The following is a 25,383-nucleotide window of genomic DNA, read 5'->3' as shown; positions in this document are numbered from 1 at the left end:
AGCAGCGGTTCCTCGAAGGTTTGCTCTTACTGTGGTAGATGGGGGCACACCTTGGATGTTTGTTACAACAAACATGGCTACCCTCTCGGCCACCCGCGTCATCCAAGGAGACCACGATTCCTTGATCGTGCCTCTGACTCTATTAATGCCAGCATTGTGCGAACACCGCCTCCTGACTCTCCCACGCTGCCAGTTTCCTTTTATGCCCTAGTTCATGAAGAAATAACTCCTCAGAGAACACACACAAAGCAAGCTTTGGGCCTCACTCCAGCCCAACACAACATCCTTTTAGCATTTTTAAAAATGGCTAAATCTCAATCTTCAGACAACAAGGATAAAAGCCTCTCATCCTCCAACCAAATTGGGTTTCTTCCTGACCCAACTTTGGGTACCTATTATTTGTATTCATTTCACACTTATTCTATTTTAAATAATTTTACTGCACAAAATAAATTTACAGGTACTTGGATCATTGATTCTGGTGTCACAGATCATATTACTTCCAATTTATTTTGTTCATATCTTTTTTTAAAATTAATCCGGTTACTGTTCATATGCCTAATGGTTCTAAAGTTACTTCTTTTTAAAAAGGCGTTGTTAAATTTTCAACTTCATTAACTCTTTATGATGTTCTTTACCTACCTCACTTCAATTCTAATATTATTTCTATTTCAAAAATAATTTTCATGATTAATTGTCAACTTACTTTTTCACACTCTTCTTGTTTCTTACAGGACAATAATTTGAAGATGATTGGTTTGGGTAACATGAGAGAAGGGTTGTATGTCCTTGAAACCTCCATCACAACAAATAATCTATTTTCTACTCATACAATAAACACCACTCATTCAACACCCATTACACCTTTCAATTTATGGTATTTTCGTTTAGGACATCTTTCTGGACAAAGATTAAAATTTTTACATAGACAATTTTTCTTTATTTCTATGCCTCATGATGAGCCTTGTGATGTTTGTCATTTTTCCAAGTAAAAGAAACTTTCATTCTCTCCAAGTTTTAATAAAGCTAATGTGATTTTTGAATTATTGCATTTTGATATATGGGGACGTTTCGACAAAATTCAATCCATAATCATAAATATTTTTTAACTATTGTTGATGATTTCAGCCGTTTCACTTGGGTAGTTTTATTGCAATCAAAAAGCGAAGTACAAAATCATGTTAAGAATTTTATTGCATTGGTCAAACCGCAATTTCTCTTACATGATTTCTTTTCTTCAAAGGGCATAATTCATCAACGTAGTTTAAATGTGACTCGTGCTCTCATGTTTCAATCTAATTTACCTTTATCATTTTGGTCCTATGCTATCAATCATGCAGTTTATCTAATTAACCGAGTCCCTTCTTCTATAAATAATTTTAAAACTCCTTTTAAAATTTTATTTAATAAATCTCTTAATTATAAGATATAAAGATTTTTGGTTGCTTATGGCTAATCGTTCTAAATTTGATCCAAGGGCAAAGAAGGCTGTTTTTCTTGGTTTTAAAAATAGAATTAAAGGGTACATTGTTTATACTTTGAAAAATAAAAAGTTTGAAATGTCCAGAAACATTATTTTCTATGAAATGGTAATACCTTTTGCCACTAGTACTAAATCTGTTTTAAACATACCAAACTCACACATGTCTGAAACAAAACAATTCCATGAAGCACCAACCGAACAGCCCATTTCCCTTTCCAATGGGCCTCAACCATTACCCATTGACCCACCCATACTTCATCATCACCTAATACACCTAATTTCATCTCTTCTCCTCCTTCACAATCCTTAACCTCGTCTCCTGCTTCCCAATCAGACATAATCTCTCTTACACCGTCCTCAACCATTCATCCTACCATCTGTCACAGTCTTCGTCAAAGACATCCCCCAATCGTCTCGCTGACTACATTTGCGGCTCTTCTCTCACTACTCCAACTCCATCATCTTCAACTTATAGGTATCATATTTCTTCTGTTCTGTCTCCGACCTCTCTTTTTCCTTCTCATCAGAAATTTATTTTATCTTTGCATTCTGAAATTGAGGCAAAGTCTTTTCAAGATGCCAATAAATATTCTCATTGGCACAGTGCTATGAAAGATGAACCTGTTGCTCTAGATTTGAACCAAACTTGGTCTGTTGTGAATTGTCCTCCTGGTGTAAAATCCATTAGCTGTAGATGGGTGTATCGGATCAAGCGTCACCCCTGATGGTTCTGTAGAACGCTATAAGGCTCGTCTTGTAGCAAAAGGATCACACAAACAGAAGGGATGGATTTCTTGTAGACTTTTTCTCCGGTAGTAAAACCAGCCAACTTGTATTGGTTCTAGCTTCCATGAACAGGTGTCTTATCCATCAACTAGATGTTAACAATAATTTTTTGCACGAATATTTATCTGAATATGTATACATGACCTTGCCTCCTGGAATCAGTTCTAGTAATCCAAACCAGTGTTGTAAACTGCTGAAATCATTGTACGATTTGTGCCAATCAAGTCATATGTGGTATGAAAAATTATCCAAACTTTTAATTTCTTGTGGGTACCAGCAGACTCTATCTAATTACAGTCTTTTTGTCAAATTTATTGGTGCCGAAGTTTTCGTCATATGGTGTATGTTGATGATATTGTTCTCACTGGCAATTCTATATCTGAGATGGCTACCATTAAATCTATTTTAAATCAGTATTTCAAAATCAAATATTTGGGTACTTTTAAATATTTTTTGGGCATTGAAATTGCTCATTCTGCTCAAGAAATTTCTTTATCTCAAAGAAAGTATTGTGTTGATTTATTAGAAAATTCTGGCTTGTTGGGTGCTACCAGCATCTGTTCCCATGAACAGTTCTACAAAGTTACATCAGGACAATAGCCATTTGCTTTCTGATCCTTTAATTTATCGTCATGTTGTTGGCCACCTCCTCTGTCTTACTGCTACCCGGTCTGACATTACATACGCTACACAGCAGCTTAGCCAATTCATAGCTTCTCCTACTGAATCCCATTTTCGTGTAGTAAATCAGGTTTTGAGATATTTGAAGTCTAATCTAGGCAGAGGTCTTTTACACCATCGAAACATTTTTTTCTGGGGCTGGGTACTAAGATCGTGACAGTGAATTTATACAAAACTGATAACTTGGATAGGCAATAGGGAGTGACCGAAAGGGGTCAGGTAAAAAATGGGTACGAGATAATTTTTGTATGAGCAATGATAATTTACGATGGTGTATAAAATCTGTACAAACGTTGAATAATGAACATGCGGATATGCCCCAGTTGAACCACGTGATTATATTTGTATAATATAACCGGTTGAGAGATTGAATACTTGTCCTTTAAAGGACAAAATTTTCTTTCATATTCTAAGGAGTTTTATTATTGCAGAGGTCTTTTCTTTTCCCGTAACTCTTCTGTTTATATATGTGGATTCAGTGATTCTGATTGGGCGGGTTGTCCAGATACTCATCGTTCTTTAACTGGTTATTATTTTTTTTGAAAAGTCTCTGATCTCTTGGAAAACAAAGAAGCAATCCATTGTTATCATGTCTTCAACAGAAGTAGAATATAGGACTCTTGCAAACACCACCTGTGAGCTCCAATGGTTGATCAATATGCTGCATTTTCTTCAAATTCCAACTGATCGCACTCCTATTTTTTTGTGATAATCAGAGCGCTTTACACATTGCAGTAAATCCTATTTTTCATGAGCGAACTAAACACTTGGAAGTTGTTTGTCATGTAGTCCGTCAAAAGGCTCAAGTTGAAATGATGAAACTTTTTCCTGTTTTTTCTTTAGGACAATTGGCTGATATCTTTACTAAGTCATTATCCCCTCATCTCTTTCATCTTAATCTCTCAAAACTAAGAGTTCTTGATATTTTTCATCCTCTAGCTTGTGGGGGCGTATTAGAACAATAATAAATAATTGTATTAGAGTAATAATAAATAGTTAAGAGTTAATAGTTGGTAGCTAAATATTTATGAGATTAATTTAAAAAATCCTTATAAATAATATGACTCTTTAACATATAAATAATAACTTTAATACATATCTTTTATTTTCTTATCTTTATTTTTTTGTTAGATATGTATGCTGCAAGTTGCTATGGACTTGTGGTAACATGTCAAGGATTGACCAATCTATCAAGAGAGGGATTCTAGAACATCTACGATGTAAAACATATAGAAATAGGAGGATTATTGGTAAAATGAGAAACAGTATCGAGACGTTTGGGGAAGATTATGCAACTTTTTTATATTGCTAATTGGGCTCAAGATTCGATGGTCCCAAAACATTTGGACCATTAAATGGTCCATAACAAAACATGTTTTTTAAGTTTTTTTAATAACGGCTAAATAATCTTTTTTTAAATTTAATTACAAATTAACTCCATATATTTTATTTAATTATAAAAAAGATTTTTTATTTTATAAATAATTATTTTATCATAAATCTATCATGTTTATTAACAATCAAGAACAAAAACAATAACGAATTAATTCTTCCATTGATCCTAATAAATTTTTTGGCTATTCCAATCGATTAAAAGATTAAATTTGATCCGTCACGTTCGTGAGGAATCATAAAATCGTGTTTCCTTGAAAACCAATCGATTGGATTACAGTTTACCACTAAACAATTGATTGAAAATTGCTGGGTAGGGTGTTTTTCGCAAAAATCAATCGATTGGTCATATTACCCAATCGATTGAACGATGACTAATAATGTGTGTTTCTTACAATTCAATCGATTGTTTAGAATTTCCAATCGATTGAATGCTTCAAAACCACCTGAGGTCTCACAATTCAATCGATTGCTTTTGTTACTCAATCGATTGAATTCACCAAAACAATATGAATTTGTCTAATTCAATCGATTAAAGTGTGCTACCCAATCGATTGAAATATGTACTACGCCTATTTCAATGTTGTTGTCGTTTTTAGAAATTATCTTGTTATTCATCTATCTTATCTTTAAAATTTTATCTTCAATTTTTGCGATTTTATTTTGATTTAGATACTATAATCTTATCTTTTCCTTAATATTAACATTATAAATTGATGAATAATCCATCACCAATTATTCAATATCACCATTGAAATCGTGTATCATTTTCTTTGATTATTAAAAATTTTATTATTTTTTCCTTGAATAATCCATCACCAATTATATTGGGTAGCACACTTAGAGTATATTAGAAAAGTACGTTAATAATTTGAAGAGAAAAATTATTAGTGTACATTTATTTTTTTAAAATTATCCTTATTGAACTATTTTACTTTTATTCTTTCAAAACATATTTCAATCAAAATATTTGTAACAATAATTTACATCCAATAAGAATATGTTGACGAGGTTACTGTAAAAAAAATAGGTAGAAATTTTTTTATTTAACGAAATTGACAAAAGATTTTTTTAATAATAAACCTCTCTTTAAGAGTAATATTGGAATTTAAATTTAGACACTAATTATCATTATATATTGCATATAAGCATCAACAGTATATTATTAAAATAGTATGATAATAATTTAAAGAGAAAAATTATTCTTTGTACATTTAATTAAAAAAATTACCTTGTTTAAACTATAGTATAAGTGGAGCCATTTTTATAATCTTACGATTGAGAGTGAGTAATTTTTTTAAGTGAAGCAGTTACATCATTCTGTCATGGGTTAATATAAAATTTACAGAATGTAAGTACGTGATTGAGTATGTAGTTTTAGATTATAAAGATAGGGGTAAAATAGGAAAAAAATATTGGACACCAAACACTATGTATTCCCATTATATATTTTTATAGATAAGTATGGTTTCTTAAAATTTTGGGTGTCCAGACCACTACTCGCCTCCCTCTAGGTCCGTCCCTGATTGCTAGCTAATTAATAATAAAAAATAATAACATCTATTTACTTTTTAGTATTTCTCAATGTTTGTGAATTAATAAAAGATAAAAAATATTTTTTCATTACACAATCAATTTCACTAATAAAGTATCGAAACGAATAATTGCAAAATTAGAAATTATATTCACTGACCTCCATTTTGTAATCAAAACGATGGTTTATTCTCTGAACACTACAATGAAAAACTTGATTGGACCTTTACTGATTAATGCAACGGTGATTAACGATGAAGAAATAGTGGATATTAAATAGACGGATAAAAAATTAAAAAAAATGGATATTGTGTAGATGGATGTTCCAAAAAAAACAATGAAATTTTTAATAATCAAAGAAAATGATACACGATTTCAATGGTGATATTGAATAATTGGTGATGGATTATTCACCAATTTATAATGTTAATATTAAGGAAAAGATAAGATTAGAGTATCTAAATCAAAATAAAACCGCAAAAATTGAAGATAGAATTTTAAAAATAAGATAGATGAATAATAAGATAATTTCTAAAAACGACAACAAGATTGAAATGGGCGTAGTATATATTTCAATCGATTGGGTAGCACACTTCAATCGATTGAATTAGGCAAATTCATATTGTTTTGGTGAATTCAATCGATTGAGTAACAAAAGCAATCGATTGAATTGTGAGACCTCAGGTTGTTTTGAAGCATTCAATCGATTAGAAATTCTAAACAATCGATTGAATTGTAAGAAATACACATTATTAGTCATCATTCAATCGATTGGGTAATATGACCAATCGATTGATTTTTGCGAAAAACACGCTACCCAGCAATTTTCAATCGATTGAGTTATAATTCAATCGATTGGTTTGATAGTCCAATCGATTGGTTTTCAAGGAAATACGATTTTATGATTCCTCACGAATGTGACAGATCAAATTTAATCTTTTAATCGATTGGAATAGCCAAAAAATTTATTAGAATCAATGGAAGATCTAATTCGTTATTGTTTTTGTTCTTGATTGTTAATAAACATGATAGATTTATGATAAAATAATTATTTATAAAATAAAAAATTATTTTTATAATTAAATAAAATATATGGGATTAATTTGTAATTAAATTTAAAAAAAACTATTTAGCAGTTATTAAAAAAACTTAAAAAATATGTTTTGTTATGGGACCATTTAATGGTCTAAACGTTCTGGGACCACCGAATCTGGTGCCTGCTAATTGGTATATTTATTGTGTTGATGAACTCTGCTAACGGTAAAGAAAAGTTAAAGAGTTATTAAAATTTATTATTTTTATTATTATTTAGTTATTAATTTAATTTTTTGGTCTAATTCTTTTAGTCTAATAATTTAATAACATATTTTATTTTATATTTTTAAATGTTAACTTTATTATTATTATCTTAGCTTTATATATGTGGACGATGACACTAGTATATTAATATTTTTTTTCGTTAGAAACAAATAATAATAGTTGACATATAGTAGAAGTAAAATGGATGGGAGACTATTATGTATGATAGAAAAAAAATGTTGGGGGATCGATTTATGTATTAATTTTCTTTGGGACTAAAATGTCTGCTTTTAAAATTCTTGGGGATTGATTTGGGTAATTACTTTGCCGAAAAATAAATTAGGAACTAATTTGTCTGTCGGAGTAAAACTTTGAGAATTAATCTGTGTATTAATTTTTCTCGGAAACTAAAATATCCGCTTTTAAAATCTTTGGGGACAAATTTAGGTAATTACTCAATACCCTAAAGTAAAAAAAACTAATGATAAAGTAATAAAATAAATAATTTATCATTCTTAAATTAAAATAGTAAAATATATATTTTATAAAAATTACAAAATTAATAATAATTAATTCCTCACTTTAAAAAATCTAAATTCTTCATGTGAAGAAAAATATGAATAATGAAGCACATTATCAAAACCTGAGTGCAAGGTTGAGGTGGTGTGGTACCGGCAATCATCGATGGGTCGGCGGGGGAGGTCACCTGCAAAAATATTCTGATGTCAAAATAAGCGTCTGTGTGATAAGACGGCTAGATTAAAATTATGGTAATGCACCTCAGGAGAGGGGTAGATCTCTCTCCTTTATTTCATCAGTTCGGGTGGGCTCTCCTGCTCATGCCTAACCCCTTAGTACATTCTCTCGGCTGTTCCGGTCTCTTTTGAGATGATGTCATGCATTATGCATTTCGTCGTATGATCGGGTTGTGAATCCGCTTGATGGACCCCCAATCAAAGTTGGGTTTGGCCAAAACAGTACCCCCAATGCGCCGAGGTGCGGAGCGCACAATTGGCGCATTAGTTTGCCCGCATTCTCGCTGCAAGAAATTATCGGAATAGCGGCCGATTTAGCGACCGATTCTGGTGGTCACTAAAACCTTGGTCGCTAAGTAGAAAATAGTGACCAACTTCGGTCGCTAACCATTAGCGACCGATTTTCGGACAAGGCTACCAACCTGCACCAAAGAGTATTGGTCGCTAACATAATTAGTCGCTAAATGTTGACCAAATTTCTCGTCACTAAATCGGTCGTTGAGTAAATCGATCGCTAAATGCCGACCAACTTTTCGGTCACTAAATCAGTCGCCATAAAATCGGTTGCTAAATCTGTCGCCAATGCCTGATTTGAAAATCTAAAATCGGTCGTTAAATTGGTCGCTAATTCCTGAACTAAAAATCTAAATTGGTTACTGAATTGGTCGTTGTTCCTAATTTTATAATTATATATTTTTACTAATTTCACATTTACCACTATTAAAACTTAAATTTCATAAATAATTATATTTTTACAAAATATAAAAAAGAATCAAGTATAGATTAATTTTTCAAATAAATACCAAAACATTCACAATGTCTACATAGAAATATAGAATTTAAAATATTTAAAATTCCTAAATATATTAAATTTATAACCCACAATTTAGACTAAAACATGGTAAAAATAATTCATAAACATAACTATGCTTTATTTAATATCTAGTTAGACTAAACAAGCTTCTAGTCACCAAAAAAAAAAAAAAAACAAGCTTCTTTCATTTATTTATTTATGTTTTTGGCAGGAGGCTTACTTTTGATAAATATCTGAGTCTTGTTCTGAATCTTTGTTCTTAACTCACTTCCCATGTGTTTTCTTGCGATAAACAATATTGTTAATAAGAAAATGAAGTAGCACCTTTCCCAGTTTCCTAGCTTCAAAATTCTCATACGTGTCCAACACTCCAACTACAGGTACGTACTTTGATATGCCAAAAACCTTATGTTTTGAGAAGAAAAGAATTAGCCCCACCATTTGTTCAGTGAAAGAGATACCGTAATCCAAAGGGAGAAACCACAGGTTCATAGAGAGAGAAGGAACACAAAAACCCTTGAGAAGCTAAATAGTCCCACATCACCTGGGAGCAAGAAAGGGAGGTGAAAATGCACTGTACAAATAAAGATTAAGCAACAACATTTCAGTATACTTACCTGGACGGGGTCAATGGTTGATCAAGAAGGCCCATGGCTTAGGTTGGTGACCTCCATTGCACTTAAGAGGGGTGCCCGCCTAAGGTCTCCTCAAGTAGGAGAGCCTACGTCATAATTTGTGGCAGCGGGGACTTGCGTTCGCGCAGTCCCTACCTAATTTCAGTTTAAAGTCTTTTCAATCTATATTGTTGGTTTTCACCCTTTGAGTTCAAACCTTTTGCTTATTACCACGTCAGGGGGCCGAATTCTCAACCAGCCGTTCAAGCTTAAAATTAGTTGCATGTAAATAAAATTAGTGCATCGCCAAGTCAATCATCCTTCATGGTTAGCAATGGAAAAGCGTGGAGCTAATTAAGAAACCTTTACAGTAATAGAGGTAACAGGAATATTAAGTGATTAAAGAGAATTAGAAAGTAAATATTTGATAATAAAATGATACAAATGTGCAAACACATAAAGACATTTGCTTCAGCTATCTAAGAAGTTCGGAAAGTTCAGCAGTATATCAAGACATGTGTAGGTGGAATATTAAGTGATTAAAGAGAACAAAGCTATATTGGTTTGTAATTACAATGAAGTAAATCATGGAGAAACCATCAATTGTCCAGTATCTTCCTCAATAAGCATCAGCCAGAACAGCTCCAATGAGAGGTGTGAGATAACAAGTGCCTTGCCAGGTGGTGACCTTTCTTGCAGCAGAGACATTTCCTTCATGTAGTTTGGTGGTAAGGTAGGTAATAAGATTTGTTGCAATGCCATAGTAAGCCAAACGTTCACAGCACTCGTTGCCTGTAATCCATATTACATAGATTTGCAATGAACAAAATAGATTATGCAATGCATAAGAAAATAAATGAAAAAAAAATGTTTACCTAGGATAAATGGGCAAGCTCTCCAATTGTCAGTATTCTCCTTAAGTACAGGCCTCCCTTTAAAGTCAACTGAGCCATCTCCAGTGTATCTTCTGCTCTCTTCATCCTTCAGATATGAAATAAAATGATACTTTTTCCCAAATTCCACAACATATTGTTCACTGCAAGCTTAATTGTTCACTATAAAAGCAACTTTAATTTGATTGTAAGCAGATTCATTCAAAATTTCGATTTCACTAGCGCCGCATCTTTTTTTTTCCTTATAAAAAGAGAGCCGATACGCGTAGGTCTATAAAATACAAACCTTTTCCACCAACTCTGCACTTTCTAATAACCATGCTTGAGAAGTGACAAGGTCCATGTGTCTCTTTGCAAGGATCTGAAGAAACAAAAAAATAATGAACTTAAGCTTCAACTTTTCAAATTATTCCGGAGGTAAAGCAAATTTTGATTGGAATGTCATAAAATATAATGGATATATATATATATAGTGAATCAGTTAAAAGAAGAGGCTATTAGTGCAAAGGAAGAACTAAATGGTTTGAATAACGCAATTGAATCGGTAACCGGTGAATTACAGAAGGCAAAAATTGAATTGAACATATATAAGGAGAGAGACATTGAATCGCAAGTGGAGATCGCATTACTGAAATCGCAGTTTTAGGAGCACAGATTGGCTTACATTCACGAAGAACATGAAAATCAAGATTCGCAGGGCGAATTGAATATGATAACAAGGATCGGATCTGAAACTGGATCTGGATCTGAAGAAGTCAGAATGAACATGGAGAACAAGAATGGTGAAATCGCAGTGGTGGCTGCGGGTGCAAAATTGTCATGTGAGTTAGCATCAATGAAGAAAGAGCTGAGAATGGCGGCGGCGAAGATCGCGGAGTTGAGGGGGCGAGCAGAACAGGCTCTAAGCAGGACTCGACGGAAAGTGACTTCTCTCTCCACTCTGTCGGAGAGTGAGGGAGGCAGCGAGAGGGACGTGTGTGAGGAGAGAGCCTAGGGTTAGGGTTGAAAATTGAAAAATGATGGTTTTTTTAATTTATTTTAAAATTTAGTAGTATTATTTAAAATACTGACCGAGCGACTAATTAATTTGTAACTTTTATTTTTTTAGTTGGTCACAAATTTGGTCGCTAATGGCAATCGATTTAGTGACCGACTGCTCTAATGCTAAGATTTTATAATTGATCGCTAAAATCGATCGCTATATTAACCCTTATCAATTGATTTAGTGATTGCTATCTTAGCGACCAACTATTTTATCAACATATTTTTAAGTCGGTTGCTAATTCGGTCGCTATATTATAAAATAGCAACCGATTTAGTGACCGAATGCTTTAAAATCAGTATTTTATAGTTGGTCACTAAATCGTTGCTATGTTAACACTTAGTAACTGAATTAGTGACCGATTTCTTAGCGATCGATTTAGCGACCAACCACCATAAATCTTGTTTTTATATTGGTCGTAAAATCAGTCGCTAAATTAAAAATAGCGACCGATTTAGCCACCAATATACCCTAAAAGCTTGTTTTTTGTTTTGGTTGCTAATTTGGTCACTAAATTTAAAAAATAGCGAACGATTTTAGCGACCGACTAGATTAACTTTGTCATCGGTAGCAAAATCGGTCACTAATTTTTATTTTAGTAACCAATTTAGCAACCAAAAGTGGGTGGTCACTAAATCGGTCGCTAATTGAAATTTAGCAACCAATTTTTTTTTAAATCCTAAAAAAGTTTGATTGGTCGCAAAATCGATCACTAATAGTGACCGATTTTGCTGGTCGTTAAAATTAGTCACTATTTTAAAACTTTCTTATAGTGTCTCGTGAAAAGTGGTCTTTACCCAACCTAGCTTTGTCGGTAGGGCTCACACTCCTAGTGCTTTCCTCGTGCGTAGGAATTGCCTTAGCCATTACTCTAAGGTGTCGGTTCGATTATCATGCCCAAAGCATTAAATGCTCTTTAAGTGATTTGAAAGCCAGTGAAAATATCTATTATGCCCCTAACCTTCATGCTTTTCCTTCCCTAGTAGCAGTTGCCACTCCCACTTCATTTTCTTTTTTTTTTTATTCCCATAACTGCCCATCACTTTTCATTTTCCACCATTGCTACTACCGCTTGCATTATTGTGTTCCTCTATGATCATCCTTTCTGTCCTCTCTCGTGGGTCTTATTCTTTCCCTGTATTTGCCATTGTTTGCTTCCTGCAATTTTCTACATTCATCATTACTGGTAAGTGACTTACTCTTTTACATTATTTTTCTTTACTTTTCACCATTACCATGCTGGTTTTCTTGTTGTTGTTACCTTTTGGACCAAATCAGTTTTATTAGATAGTTTACAGGGGGTGGCATAGGCTTCCTTTTTGCATTTTAGACTAGAATGGTTTAGTGTAGGACAATTTTAGTTTAAGTGTAGAATAACTTAGCTTAGGTTTAAAAACTTCACCCGACCTAACTATTTGAGTGGTGCCCCACTATAGGTATGGCGCAGCGACCCCTTGTGAATTGGTATGCTTAGTGTACTATCAATGTCATGAGCACGTCCTCCAGGGTGACCGTGGAGGAATTAACAAAGTTTCGTGACTTAGGAGCATCCTGTGGAGGTAGCCCCGAGGAGGCAAACTACGAGCTATTGGTGTCGGGCCCTCGGGAGCGCGTCTGCCAACTAAAGCTTGACGCTTCACGCGTCCCTGATTGGATGTGGGTATATAAACCCATATTTACTACTTTGGGAGTTCGACTTCCCTTCTCCCCCTTCATTATGGCTCTCTTAAATCAGTGTGATGTTGTCCCCTTGTAACTTCATCCGAACAGCTGGGCTGCCATCTGGTATTTCGAAATGGTCTGCGAGTACTTGGAGCTTTCGGCCACCGTCGAAGTCTTTGTTTTCTTCTTCTTACTCACGAACCCTTCCCAAGAGGGTAAGCATAAAAATGGGTACCTTTCTTTCCGGGCTGTGCAAAATCGTAAAATCTTGGGCCTCTTTAAAGATTATTTTCATGGCTTTAAAGAGACTTTTTTTTCAAAATAAGGCCAGTCCAAGGTTGTCATCCTTTCTGGTTTACCCTTGAGGGGGAGAGGTGCATTCTGACCTATTGGAGCTTCAGCGCCGGCTCGAATTGGTTGATCAAAATGACCTATGAAGATTTAGGTCTGCAGAACTAGCAGGTTGCTGATGTCTTGCTGGCAATATTTGGTTCACATCCCCTTAACCCTTACCTCCTAATGGGTGACCTGGAAGCCGGACGAAACTGCATAAGTAAATTCATATTTCTTTCTATTATTCTGACGATGTCACGTTTTACATACTAATGCTTAATTACCAACTTTGTAACTTGGTTTTCTTTTTCTTTTATAGTTGGAATGGTTGCTAGGAATACCTCAATTAGCCGTTTGATGACTCACTTCTTCCCTGGGGATGATGAGAATTCTAATTCCTCCACTCCTTAAGCTGAGATATCTCTCAAGCCGATGAGCTAGAGGTTCAATCTTAGCCTTCGACTGGGCCACCTCTCGGGCACAATGTTGATGATAAGGTTGACCATGGCGAACCGACAGTGGTTACGCACTCTTCCGGTGCTCAGTTTGAGGATCCTAAAGTGGTTGTGATCTCTAACCCCAAGAAAATGAAATCCATCTCCAGTTGGGGTCAGGTGCTCTCCGTGATGAAAAAGAACTTCGACGCGGGCTTCTTTATTAATTCGCAGCTGTTGCCTGTAAGAACCGCCCCTCACTCCTTCTAAAAAATTCAATTTGAAATTTAAAAACCAGTTAGGAGATAGGTTTATAATTTTAAATTACGGATAGAAATCTAACAACCGCCATTTTGAATTTAAAATACCACAGTCACACCTATCACCAGAAGTATATAAATAAGGGTACACTTGTAGGTAGAAGATTACCCCTCTCAAACACTAATCCTCCCCCTTCTCTTTTTATAAAAATATTCTATGTACAATCACAAGAGTCAACTTCATAGTCAATAAAGAGGTGTTAGAAAAAAAGTAGAAAATTATGTTTTATTACTTTCATGCTTGGCATGCATTATGTTCTATTTTCTATTTTATAATCTATATTGCTGCCATGTGATGCTCTTATATTATTATCATGATAATGTGTTTATGGCATTATTCCTCCTTTTTCTTATGCTCTTATACTGCATGACGAAGATGTATCACAATTTGAAAAAGATGTTCTGGTAGCCAGGAATGAAAAAGGATTTGGCTATAGTCATGAATAAATGTCTGTTTTGTCAGAAGGTAAAAATTGAGCACCAGAAACCATCGAAGGTATTGCAACCCCTTGGCATTCCAGAGTGGAAGTGGGAGGACATATCGATGGAATTCGTAATGGGACTGTCTCGTAATCAAGCGGGACGTGATGCCATATGGGTTATTGTAGACCGGCTTACAAAGATTGTCCATTTTCTACCACTCAAGGCGACCGACTCATTGGAAAAACTAGCCACGCTATATATCAAAGAGATCTTGAGGTTGCATGGGATGTCATCAACCATAGTATTGGATAGAGACCTAAGGTTCAGCTCTAGGTTTTGGAATGCGTTGCAGAAGGCGTTCGGGACAAGACTGTGCTTAAGCACGTCGTACCACCCCCAAACAGACAGACAAACAAAAAGGACCATCCAGACGCTGAAAGATATGTTAAGAGCTTGTGTTCTAGACAGACCATGGAAGTGGGAGAGTCACCTACCACTGATTAAGTTTACTTATAACAACAGTTACCATGCTAGCATCAGAATGACACCATATGATGCCCTTTACGGACAAAGATGCCAATCTCCTTTATGCTGGTATGTACCGAAAGAGTGAGGATACTTAGGACCGAAATTAGTAAGACAGACCATAAAAGATATCAAGAAGATAAGGGAAAGAATACTTACCACCCAAAGTCAACAAAAGAGCTATGCAGATCAACGAAAGAAACCCCTCGAGTTTCAGGAAGGCGATCATGTATTCCTAGAAATCACCCCACCACCGGGGTAAGAAGGGCTCTTAAAGTGAGAAAATTAAGCCCACGGTACTTAGGTCCATTTCAAATCCTTCGGCACATAGGGAAGTCAGCATACCAGATTGCCTGACCACCGAATCTGTTGAGATAACACAACGTATTCCACGTGTCGCAACTCCGAAAATACTAGCACGATCCAAGCCATGTGTTGCAGCAAGAGGATGTAGCACTCAAGAATGACCTAACTTTTGATCTACCAGCCGTGAAGATCATAGACAAAAGCGTGAAGCAACTAAGGAACAACACGATACGACTAGTAAAAGTGGTATGGGGTAGTGGCAGTTCAAGGGACTACACATGGGAAATAGAGGCAGACATAAGACAGAAGTTTTCGAACTTATTTACAAGTAACGATCATGACAAGAATTTTTTTCCTTCCCACCAGTAGAGATTTACTAACATAACACCTAAGCTATCTAATGACCCTCATCCACCAATTCAAGGCGTGGAATTTGGGGACAAATTCTTTTCTTACGGGGGTGGTAATGAAGCATCCGCTCCTCACCCCTTCTAGAAAATTCAATTTGAAATTTAAAAATCAGTTAGGAGATAGACTTAGAATTCTAAATTATGGATAAGAATCTAACAATCGCCCTTCTTTTGAATTTAAAATACCCCAGTCACACCTACCATCAGAAGTATATAAATAAGGGTACACTAGTAGGTAGAAGATCACCCCTCTCAAACACTAATCCTCCCCCTTCTCTTTCTACAAAAATATTCTGTGTACAAATACAAGAGTCAACCTCATAGTCAATAAAAAGGTGTTAGAAAAAAGTAGGAAATTATGTTTTATTACTTTTATGCTTGGCATGCGTTATGTTCTATTTGTTATCATCTATATTGATGTCATGTAATGCTCTTATATTGTTATCATGATTATGTGTTTATGGCATTATTCCTCCTTTTCCTTTTCCTTACACGCATGCATTATGTTCATCGTCAAAGTTTCTTCTATACGCAAATCCATCATTATTTATAATTTTTTTTATCAAGAGTACATGCATATTTTTGTGGTTTTATGATGAATGTTATTCCTATAATTGTTACTACTATCTTACAAGCTATTTAAGTCAAGAGTATGTACTTTTTCATAAACTTTGTTCGATTACTCAATATACCATATTTTTCATTATGTGCATTAAAAATATGATCCTTTAACTTATGCCATTATGTTATTAATATCTCTTTAATTAGAGAGTACATGCCTATCTTGTGCCATATAACTATGGTATCATTATTTCACATGCCCCTTTTATCTTTATATGTGTCTATCTTCGTGCATGATTTTCTTCTTGGGTATGTTTAAACAACCATATTTGTAAATTGAACTGAGGAGATGATCCTTCGCTAAAGGAAGGCGATCCCAAAAGACAAGATATCTACATGATACTTCGATAAGGGAAGGTGATCGATCGAGATGATCCTTCGATAAGGAAATGTGATCGCCAAAACATTTGGGATAAGAACCTTCGGTAAGGAAAGGGGATTCTCACCTTTTGTACCGGATTGAGCTCAATACCTTCCATAAAGTTACAAGTTAAGAAAGGAAAAAGTATAAAGGAAAAGTTTGCTTGTGCTATTAATTTCAAAATTACATCCAGCTTAAGTTATGATTATGTTGAGTGCCTATACAGTATTATTCCTCTATTTGGCTTATATATGTTGATTATGTTATTATTTTACTGAGATCTTTTAAGTTCTCACCGTTTCTCTTTTCCAGACTATCTCCAGAAGAGTATGGGACAGAGGATAGAAATGACGTAGCACCCTTCGAGGGAGACTTCTGAGTATGATCCCTCAAAGTACACGTGGATAGTTACGACCACTACTACCGTGCTCCAAACTATCTACTTAGGTCGAGATTTCATAAGAGAATACCCCCAACTGCCTGTCATAAATTTCCTAGATACGAACACTTCAACATCCAAGAAACGATCACCCGAAGTTGTCTACCTCGAATCAGATTCTGAGATAGAGAAGGAGGAGTCCAGCAGCCCTAGCCAGGAGGAGGACCCAGAGGAGAAATTGACCTTTTGCGGAAGTCCAAAGATGGAGTACGTGCCCTATTCTCCCACTTCAACACCCCGTCAGATCTTAGTTTACCCACACAGCAGAATTAGATCGTCACCCCACAGAAAAAGTGTTGGAAGAGGATTGCTGGTACTCCGATTCATAGAAGACTGAAGGATCCGACAAAAGATAGGATATGATACAAGGAGGGGAGTTTCTTCGACAAAATTAGTTAGAACACGTCGGGTTTTTTGTCATAGTTATTTTTAAGCATTTCTTTTTTTCAGAGACCGTACTCATGGGAATCTTGTTGTTATTTTATTTGCTCGAACTTGCTTATGTGTGTTCAATTCCATCTTTTAATCGCTTATTGATTTTTACCCAAAACTCGGCATGTGTATTCTCCTTCTTTCTTGCATAACGATTGAGTTAATTTGCTTCCCAAAAGAGTGACACCCTATCTAAAGGCCTTCAAGAATAGGTTTTAACTTAGGGTGTTACATTGCCGGTCAATGAAAACTTCTTCCGGGACGAGGACCTGGCCGACCAAGCGAGGTGGACGTATCGGAGCCTTTTCCGAGCCGCTGCTATCACGAGGAAAGTGGAGCCGGTTTTAGCCCAGTGTCAGGTTCTAGATGGAAAGTATAGAATGGCTCAACGTGATATTACTAACTTAAAGACCTCGGTAGACGTGGCTCACCTTGAGGCCTCAAATATGAAGAAACATAAAAGAGAGATCATCAAAGAATCCCGGGACGCAATAGCTGCTACCGAGGAGGCGATCAAAGCCCAAGTCTTGTTGTTTGCCCCTGACTTCGACACCTTAGCTATTGGTGCTTTCAAAATAATTCAAGATGGCAAGATCGTCGACATAGTGAGGAAGTAGCTAGCTTTGATTTTGTAACTTGTTTGTAGTTTTAAACTCTTTTCGTTGTTGGGCCGATGTGTTGCCCTTTTGGACTTGTAATTTTCAACTATTTTGTTGTTGGGCCGGTATGTCGCCCTTTTGAACTGCCAATTTGTGGGCTCTTTGTACTTAAGATGGTTTATTTTCATGTATAATTTTGGTCATTTACTTACATATCATTTGTTTACTTGGCCGTTCAGCCATATCTCGATGGATATCCATTTGTCTTTGCACAGGGAGCTCCCGGGGTGATCAGTCCTGGGAAGCCGTACCTGTAACTTGGTAATAATTTATAAACAATAAATTCTTGCAAAAAATATAACAAAACACGAGACTCACCAAAACCCCTTGCCGCCGTTCCGAGATGATGACAAGGGGAAAGAGTATCCCTTCTTTCATATGTCATGATAGTACAAGTAGGCTTGCAAGATCAAAACAAAGTAAATAAAAATGAACACAAGGTAGGAAATGAACATGAGAAAAAAAAGTAACCAAATCGTGACCAACAGTCAGCACATAACCAGAAGATCGTTAAGCCTTATGAGTAGAATCTTATGAGGTTCGCTGCATTCCAAGTCCTCGATATCTCCTTTCCATCTAATTGCTCAAGATTGTATGCGCCTTTACTTTGCACCTCTTTTACCCTGTAAAGTCCTTCCCAGTTAGGGGAGAGCTTCCATTCCCCTGGGGTCAGCGGACTGATGTTGTTGCATCGTAATACCAGGTCTCCCTCTTCGAATATTCTGTTGTAAACCTTGTGGTTGTAGCATAGTTCCAACCTCTACTTTAGTGCTACTTTTGAAAAATGGGCCATTGTCCTAGTTTCATCTACCAAGTATTTCTCCCGACGTTTTTCTCCTGACATCATGGTAAGTACCTTGGCATCTTTCTTTGTTACAGACCTTGATTTTGGTGGGGCGTTTTTACCGACCACCACATTCACCACCACTGTTGGGGTTGTGTCTGGGTTCTTCGGAGAGTCTTGCCTCAACTTGATAGTCTGACTTCGATCCTCTTCAAAATGCTCTCTTTCTTTTCTCTTTGGTTCCCGGATGAATTGTGAAAATTCATTCAGCTTTTTTTTCTCGGATAGCCTGTTCTAGCGTGTCCTTTAAGTCAAAGCAATTTGTGTCTTGTGCTGGAAACACTTGTAATAATTACAATAGAGGTTATTATTCCCTCCAATCCGGTCTTTCAACTGCCTCGGCTTGTGCAAGATGCATTTTTCCCTAATCTGCTGGAAGACTTCGATTATCAGGGCGATTAGGGGGTGTAACTTGTGAATTTGCCTATCCAAGAAAACGACTTGAATGATCTCCCGAATGCCATTTCTCTTAGGTCGTCCTTTGACTTCTCCAGATTGATGGCTTGATGAGTAGGTGGGATGGCTAGCTGCCGTTTGTTGGCAGCTACCACCTGGCTAACCTCCTCATCGTTTATATGCTTCCTTGTCACGTCTTGTATCTCCTACATTATCCAAACAAGCTTGGTGGTCAAGTATTTCTGGAAGTCCTCGTTCACTAGGCCGTTAGTGAGGCACAAGCTAGCCACAGATTCCATGAGAACGTCAATCTCTAAGCACTCATCATTAAAACGGTCCATGTATTTTTTTGTGGAGTCGCCGACCCGTTGTGTTATCCCCAAGAGGTTAATCGAGTGTTTTGCCTTGGCGATGTGAGTGGTAAAATAGGCTAGGAACTTTAGAGAAATATCCGAGAAGGTGGCTATGAAACCTTGTGGGAGAGAATTGAACCAACAGATTGTCAGTCCAGCCAGGGTTACGGAGAATGCCCAGCATCTGACTGCATCTCCCACACCTTTCAGGTTCATCCTGGTCTCGAAAGTCGTGATGTGCGCTTGTGGGTTTTTGGTACTATCATACCTCATGTCTGTCAGTTTATCAAAGTTTTTGGGTAGGCAGACCTTGAGGATGGAAGAGTGGAAGGGAGTGGCATCAATCACCACAGGGCCTCGACGTTTCCTCTTCTGCTCCTCCTTCCGTTTCTGGCTTCTCGACTTGTCTCGAGAGTAGAAAGGCTGGGATTGACCGTCGGCTTGGTCGTGCCTGTCGTCCTCTTCTTCCTTCCACCTTTCTCCCAATCTCCTCACGGGGAACCGGGTGCGAGAATAACTGGGCCGAGGACCTGCATGCGAGCCAGTGTTATGGTTAACCTCACGGTTGTAGCGGTCCCTCGCCGCCAAATCTTTCTCGAGGTTTTGAATCTTGTCCCTAAGTTCTTGCATGATCCAAGAGTTGGCGTTGCCTGTACCTCCAAATGGATGCATTTTGGGAGATTGCTTGTGGGAGCGGTCATTGTCAGAAGTGGTTAGTCGGTAGTTTCGAGAAGTTATTGTGCTCACCCTACTCATGAAGCGACCGCCATAGCTTGTCCACTGGGCAAAAAGCCTCCATCCTCAACTCGCGTCAGGCCCATAAACTAACGATGTCATTGTTTGATTGTCTGGTGGAGCTGTGGTTGAAAAATCGTTAGAACGGCACAATTTTTCAAAATTCAATTTCCAATAAATATTATCAACACCATATGACCACCTTATTAAGTATGGTTCATATGTTTTGAAATCAAATTAATCCAAAATTGCATTACATTCCTCCATAAAAAATTGGATAACAATCTCAAATGCTTGCACTAACGCTTTTATATTCGAACTTCTGTTGGCAAAAGCTCAAGTATAAGCACAATCAATTTATTTTTTCATTAATATATATCCATCGACTGTTATATATTGTTTTGAACACATATTTTACAAATCTACCATGATAAACCATATCCTCCCGCGATCCCCGGCTTCTCGACTGGCGGCCTCACCACCTCCAAATTATTCATCAAAGTAGTACCTTTTTTGCTATTTAACTTTCATTCATTCAAATTATTTAAAATCATATCACATGTCTTGTCCAAATTAGTAATTTTATTTTCAAAGATTTTTTAATTCCTAGCATTTTTTTCAAGTTTAGGTTTTGTTAATTTGTATTTAAAAAGACTCATTTTAAGAATATTTAAAAAAAATATTAAATATTATTAAAAATATATTTTCTTTTACTTATTATTTAATATATTAAAAACTTAATTAAAAATTTTTATTATAAAAAATTAAATTCTTGTAATTTGTTCTGGTACGCAAATCTATTGATATTTATTGTTGGCCATCTGCGTGCCCATCCATTTAACATGGATCACATTAACTTTACATAGGTACATACATATACACATGCATTTTCCGCATAACATTTAATACTACTACTTCTGCTCGGTTCATGGAATGAATGAAATTAGTGCAAACATCCTCATATTCTATGAACAAAATTACAAAGTGCAAGCATATATATATAAGGTTAATTTAACCAACGTATTATTCAGTATATTATCCAACCTTAAACTAAGATAATCCCACCACATAAACACACAAAAGCAATGTCAGCTCAACTCTTTGGAAGATTTGTCACAAACAAATGGTAACATATATATATATATATATATATATATATATATATATATATATATATATATATATATATATATATATAGATGGTGAATTTTACCCAATTCCCTCTGAAATAACATGTAAATTACCCTTCATAATGTGTCACACTTTAATTGGTCATTATCTTAACTATAGTTGAGTTATTTTGTAATTTATTATTTTAGATGGGTAATTGTATAATTTTTTAAAATATTAAAATTCTACCCCGTTAATTGAAGCACGTTCTCATATAATCTCTTTCTACAGTGCATCATTCCCTTAACAGGTCATTGAATTTCCATGGCTCGTAACTTCTCCGTTCTTTCCAGTCTAGCCACCGACTTCATTTCTATCTCTTGTCCTCTCATTCAATCCCTTTTTTTGGCCATAACCCATACTCCTTACCAACATCAACATTAATGTTAATTCAGTTATTAAATTTTTTCATTAAAAAAATATATCTTTATTTAATTACATGATGGAATATATATTTATATGTAAAATATAATATAATAAAATAAATCTATTCAAAATACTTAAAAGTATATTTAAAATCATGAACATATAAATATAATAATAAAATTTGTACTCTAACCAAGTAAACATATTTTTTATCATACATAAATTATTTAAAAAATAAATATATTATTAAAATTAATAATACAAATTTAAAATAATAAAATCCAATTTTCTTACTGTATTTTTTATAATATTTTTATTTTTTTAATTTATAATTTATTAGTACTTTATTATTTAATTAATGATTAAACAAATTATTTTTATAAAAAATAACGTAAAAAATAAAATTTTAAATAAAAATATTTAATATTAAAATTTTTAAATACAAAAATAATTTGTATAAATATTTAAAAGATAAATATAAATATATGCATAAAATAAATAAAACAGATAAAATGAGAGTACTCATGAGAAATAAATAATTATTTTTGTCTTCTTTATTTATTTTAAACATATATTTCATATTTATATCTTAAATATCTATACAATTTATTTTTGTATTTAAAATTTTAATATTAACTATTTTTTATTTAAAATATCATTTTTACATTAATTTTTAAACTGTTATATTGGTCTCTTCTTTAAAATTATACAAAAAATGATTTCTCATGAAAATAATTTGTTTAATCATTAATTAAATAATAAAACATTAATAAATTAAAAATTAAAAGAATAAAAATACTATAAAAAATACTTGTAAGGAAGTTAAATTTTATCATTTTAAATTTGTGTTATTAATTTTAACAATTTATATTTTTTTTAAATAATTTATGTATGATAAAAAATATATTTACTTGTTTAGAGTACAAATTTTATTATTATATTTGTATATTCCTGAATTTAATTATACTTTTAAGTACTTTAAATAGATTTATTTTATTATATTATATTTTACATATGAATATATATTCCATATATTATTTTTAATGAAAAAAATTTAATAACTGAACTAACCATTAATTATGTTGGTAAGGAGTGATCCACGGCAAAAAAGGATTGAGTGAGAGGATAGGAGATAACAATAAGTCAGCGCTGTATACGGGGTAGAATTTTAATATTTTAAAAAATTATACAATTACCTATCTAAAATAATAAATTACAAAATAACCTAATTATAGTTAAGATAATAATCAATTAAAATGTGACACATCATAAAGGATAACTTACATATTATTTTAGAGAGGGCTGGTAAAATTCACCTCTCTATATATATATAGACTCTGGTTGGAGTAGCTTTTTCTTTATCGTTAGCACAAAATAAAAAATCATTAACTCAAAGATTAGTCTAACTTTTCAATTATTCATATAAAATACATATCAAAATACAAAATATATATTAAAAATAACTTAAACGATATATATATCCATACACAAATACACTGACATTTGATATTGAAATTCGTTGATGGAATTAAAATTGTCTTTTTGTTATGATAACCTTCAAGCCATGCTTCATAAGAAGCACAATGGAATGAGCTGGGGTAGTAGGATGATTTTCCACAACTTGTATACGATAATTGCGCAAAATAGTAGATGCCACCATTTTCATTTGAATAAAAGACAAGTCTTTACCCAAGCATGTCCTTGGACCTGCATTAAAACTAATAAACTTATAAGATGGAACGTGTATTGTTTCTCCTTTCTCTGAAATCCATCTCTCTGGCTTGAACTCCAAGCAATCTTTTCCCCAAATCTCTTCAAACCTTCCCATTGCATAAGTAAACAACAAAATAATTGTATTTGGATTAACACAATGACCACTCGGAAGTGTGTCACGTTTCAATGATTGTTTACGTTCAATAGGAACAGGTGGAAATAGCCTCAAACCTTCACATAGAGCACCATGTAGGTAAACTAGCTTCTTCACATCCTCCATCCCTAAAATTTTGCATTTTTCTCCGACAGCAGCGCCAAAAACTTTTTCGATTTCTTCAAGAATTTTGGCCTCGACTAATGGGTGTGTAGCAACAAGCCAAAAGAACCATGTAAGACCCGAAGTTATGGTATCTCTTCCAGCTACAAAAAGATTGAATACAGCATCTCTTAGAAACTTATCATCATGGACCATTTTACCCTTTTCTTCACCCATCATCATCATAGCACCGAGCAAGTCATCACCACTACTTTTGTTGCATTCATGTAACTCTTGGCGCTTTGTTGCAATGCATGAATATAGAAATTGGTCAAAAACTTTGCATGCTTTTGTCATCTTCTTTTCCTCACCAATTTGAAGCCATTCTTGAAACTTCCAAACACTTCTTGGCACTATGTGTCTATAGAATATGGACTCCTCAAATTCGTCAAAAGCCTTCTCAACTTCCACCAATGGAAACTCAATTGAGAGACTCTTAGGATCATATCCTAAAACCATGATGCATGTCTCGTCGAACATTAATCGACTAAACACATCTTGAAGATCCAAAACATTTCCATGTAACCATGCATGATCAAGTATCGGAAGCAAGCTATTCTGAACCTTCTCTTGAAAGGTTTTCTCCACCGTCGTCTCAAAACTCTGTTGCCGGAGCAAGAAATGATGCATGGTCCTAAGGTATCTCCATGACTCTGAATCTGCAGTCACAATACCGTCTCCAAAAGCTTGGAAGATCTCGCGAAACTCTGGGCCCTTGACATAGTTGTCAAAGCTTTTGCTCATTATGTGATGAACATTCATGGGGTCACTGGTGACCATATAGTTCACTTTGGTGAACCATGGCCCCATGAATTCACCGGTGCCACCTTTTTGTCTCAAAACATTTGTTGCAAAATCATGGATATGGCACAAGTTGCTAAGGACTTGTGGTAACATGCCAAGGATTGGCCAATCTATCAACAGAGGTGTTCTACAACATCTTCTGCGATGAAGAACATGTAGGAATAGGAGAATTATTGGTAGAATGAGGAACAATATGGCCATTTGAAAAGTTTGGGGGATGGATAGGATTATGCAACTTTTTGATATTGGTACGTATATTTGCTGTGTCGATGAACTCTTGCCCGCTACTATTATATATACAGATGGAAGGATAACGCCTAAAGTGCCTAAATGCCTAAAGTGCCCGCTACTATTATATGAGATTATATTTAATGCCGTGTGATTACTTATTTTTTTTTTATTAGTTTAGTGTTGGTGAAATTTTAATAAAAGTATTGATTCTTTAACTTTTTCTTATCGAATTCTTTTA

General features: G+C 34.8%; 2 protein-coding genes, 1 long non-coding RNA gene and 1 other non-coding gene across 4 annotated transcripts; 2 read left to right on the top strand and 2 right to left on the bottom strand.

Annotated features, from left to right (window-relative positions):
* The first annotated feature begins 1,677 nt into the window (after positions 1–1,677).
* Positions 1,678–2,640, top strand: LOC140184723 (uncharacterized). Its single transcript, XR_011882244.1, has 2 exons — positions 1,678–1,958; positions 2,088–2,640. It is a non-coding gene; the product is annotated as an uncharacterized lncRNA (long non-coding RNA).
* A 6,712-nt stretch (positions 2,641–9,352) lies between these two features.
* Positions 9,353–9,512, top strand: LOC112804835 (U1 spliceosomal RNA). Its single transcript, XR_003203455.2, has one exon. It is a non-coding gene; the product is annotated as a U1 spliceosomal RNA (small nuclear RNA).
* A 244-nt stretch (positions 9,513–9,756) lies between these two features.
* LOC112801927 (protein NRT1/ PTR FAMILY 8.3) lies at positions 9,757–11,285 on the bottom strand. The gene is made up of 4 exons (XM_025844878.3): positions 10,915–11,285; positions 10,537–10,611; positions 10,233–10,338; positions 9,757–10,149 (listed from the first exon to the last, which is right to left on the bottom strand). Exons 1-4 carry the CDS (start codon positions 10,927–10,929, stop codon positions 9,977–9,979), a joined length of 369 nt encoding a protein of 122 aa, XP_025700663.1. The 5' UTR covers positions 10,930–11,285; the 3' UTR covers positions 9,757–9,976.
* Positions 11,286–23,478: 12,193 nt separating this feature from the next.
* Positions 23,479–25,164, bottom strand: LOC112799762 (alkane hydroxylase MAH1). Its single transcript, XM_025841792.2, has one exon. The coding sequence runs from the start codon at positions 25,113–25,115 to the stop codon at positions 23,610–23,612; it is 1,506 nt and encodes a 501-aa protein (XP_025697577.1). The 5' UTR covers positions 25,116–25,164; the 3' UTR covers positions 23,479–23,609.
* Between the last annotated feature and the right edge of the window lie 219 nt (positions 25,165–25,383).

The sequence above is a fragment of the Arachis hypogaea genome, chromosome 5 (assembly GCF_003086295.3).
Source record: "Arachis hypogaea cultivar Tifrunner chromosome 5, arahy.Tifrunner.gnm2.J5K5, whole genome shotgun sequence".
Taxonomy (NCBI): domain Eukaryota; kingdom Viridiplantae; phylum Streptophyta; class Magnoliopsida; order Fabales; family Fabaceae; genus Arachis; species Arachis hypogaea.
This window is presented reverse-complemented; position numbering and strand designations above follow the sequence as displayed.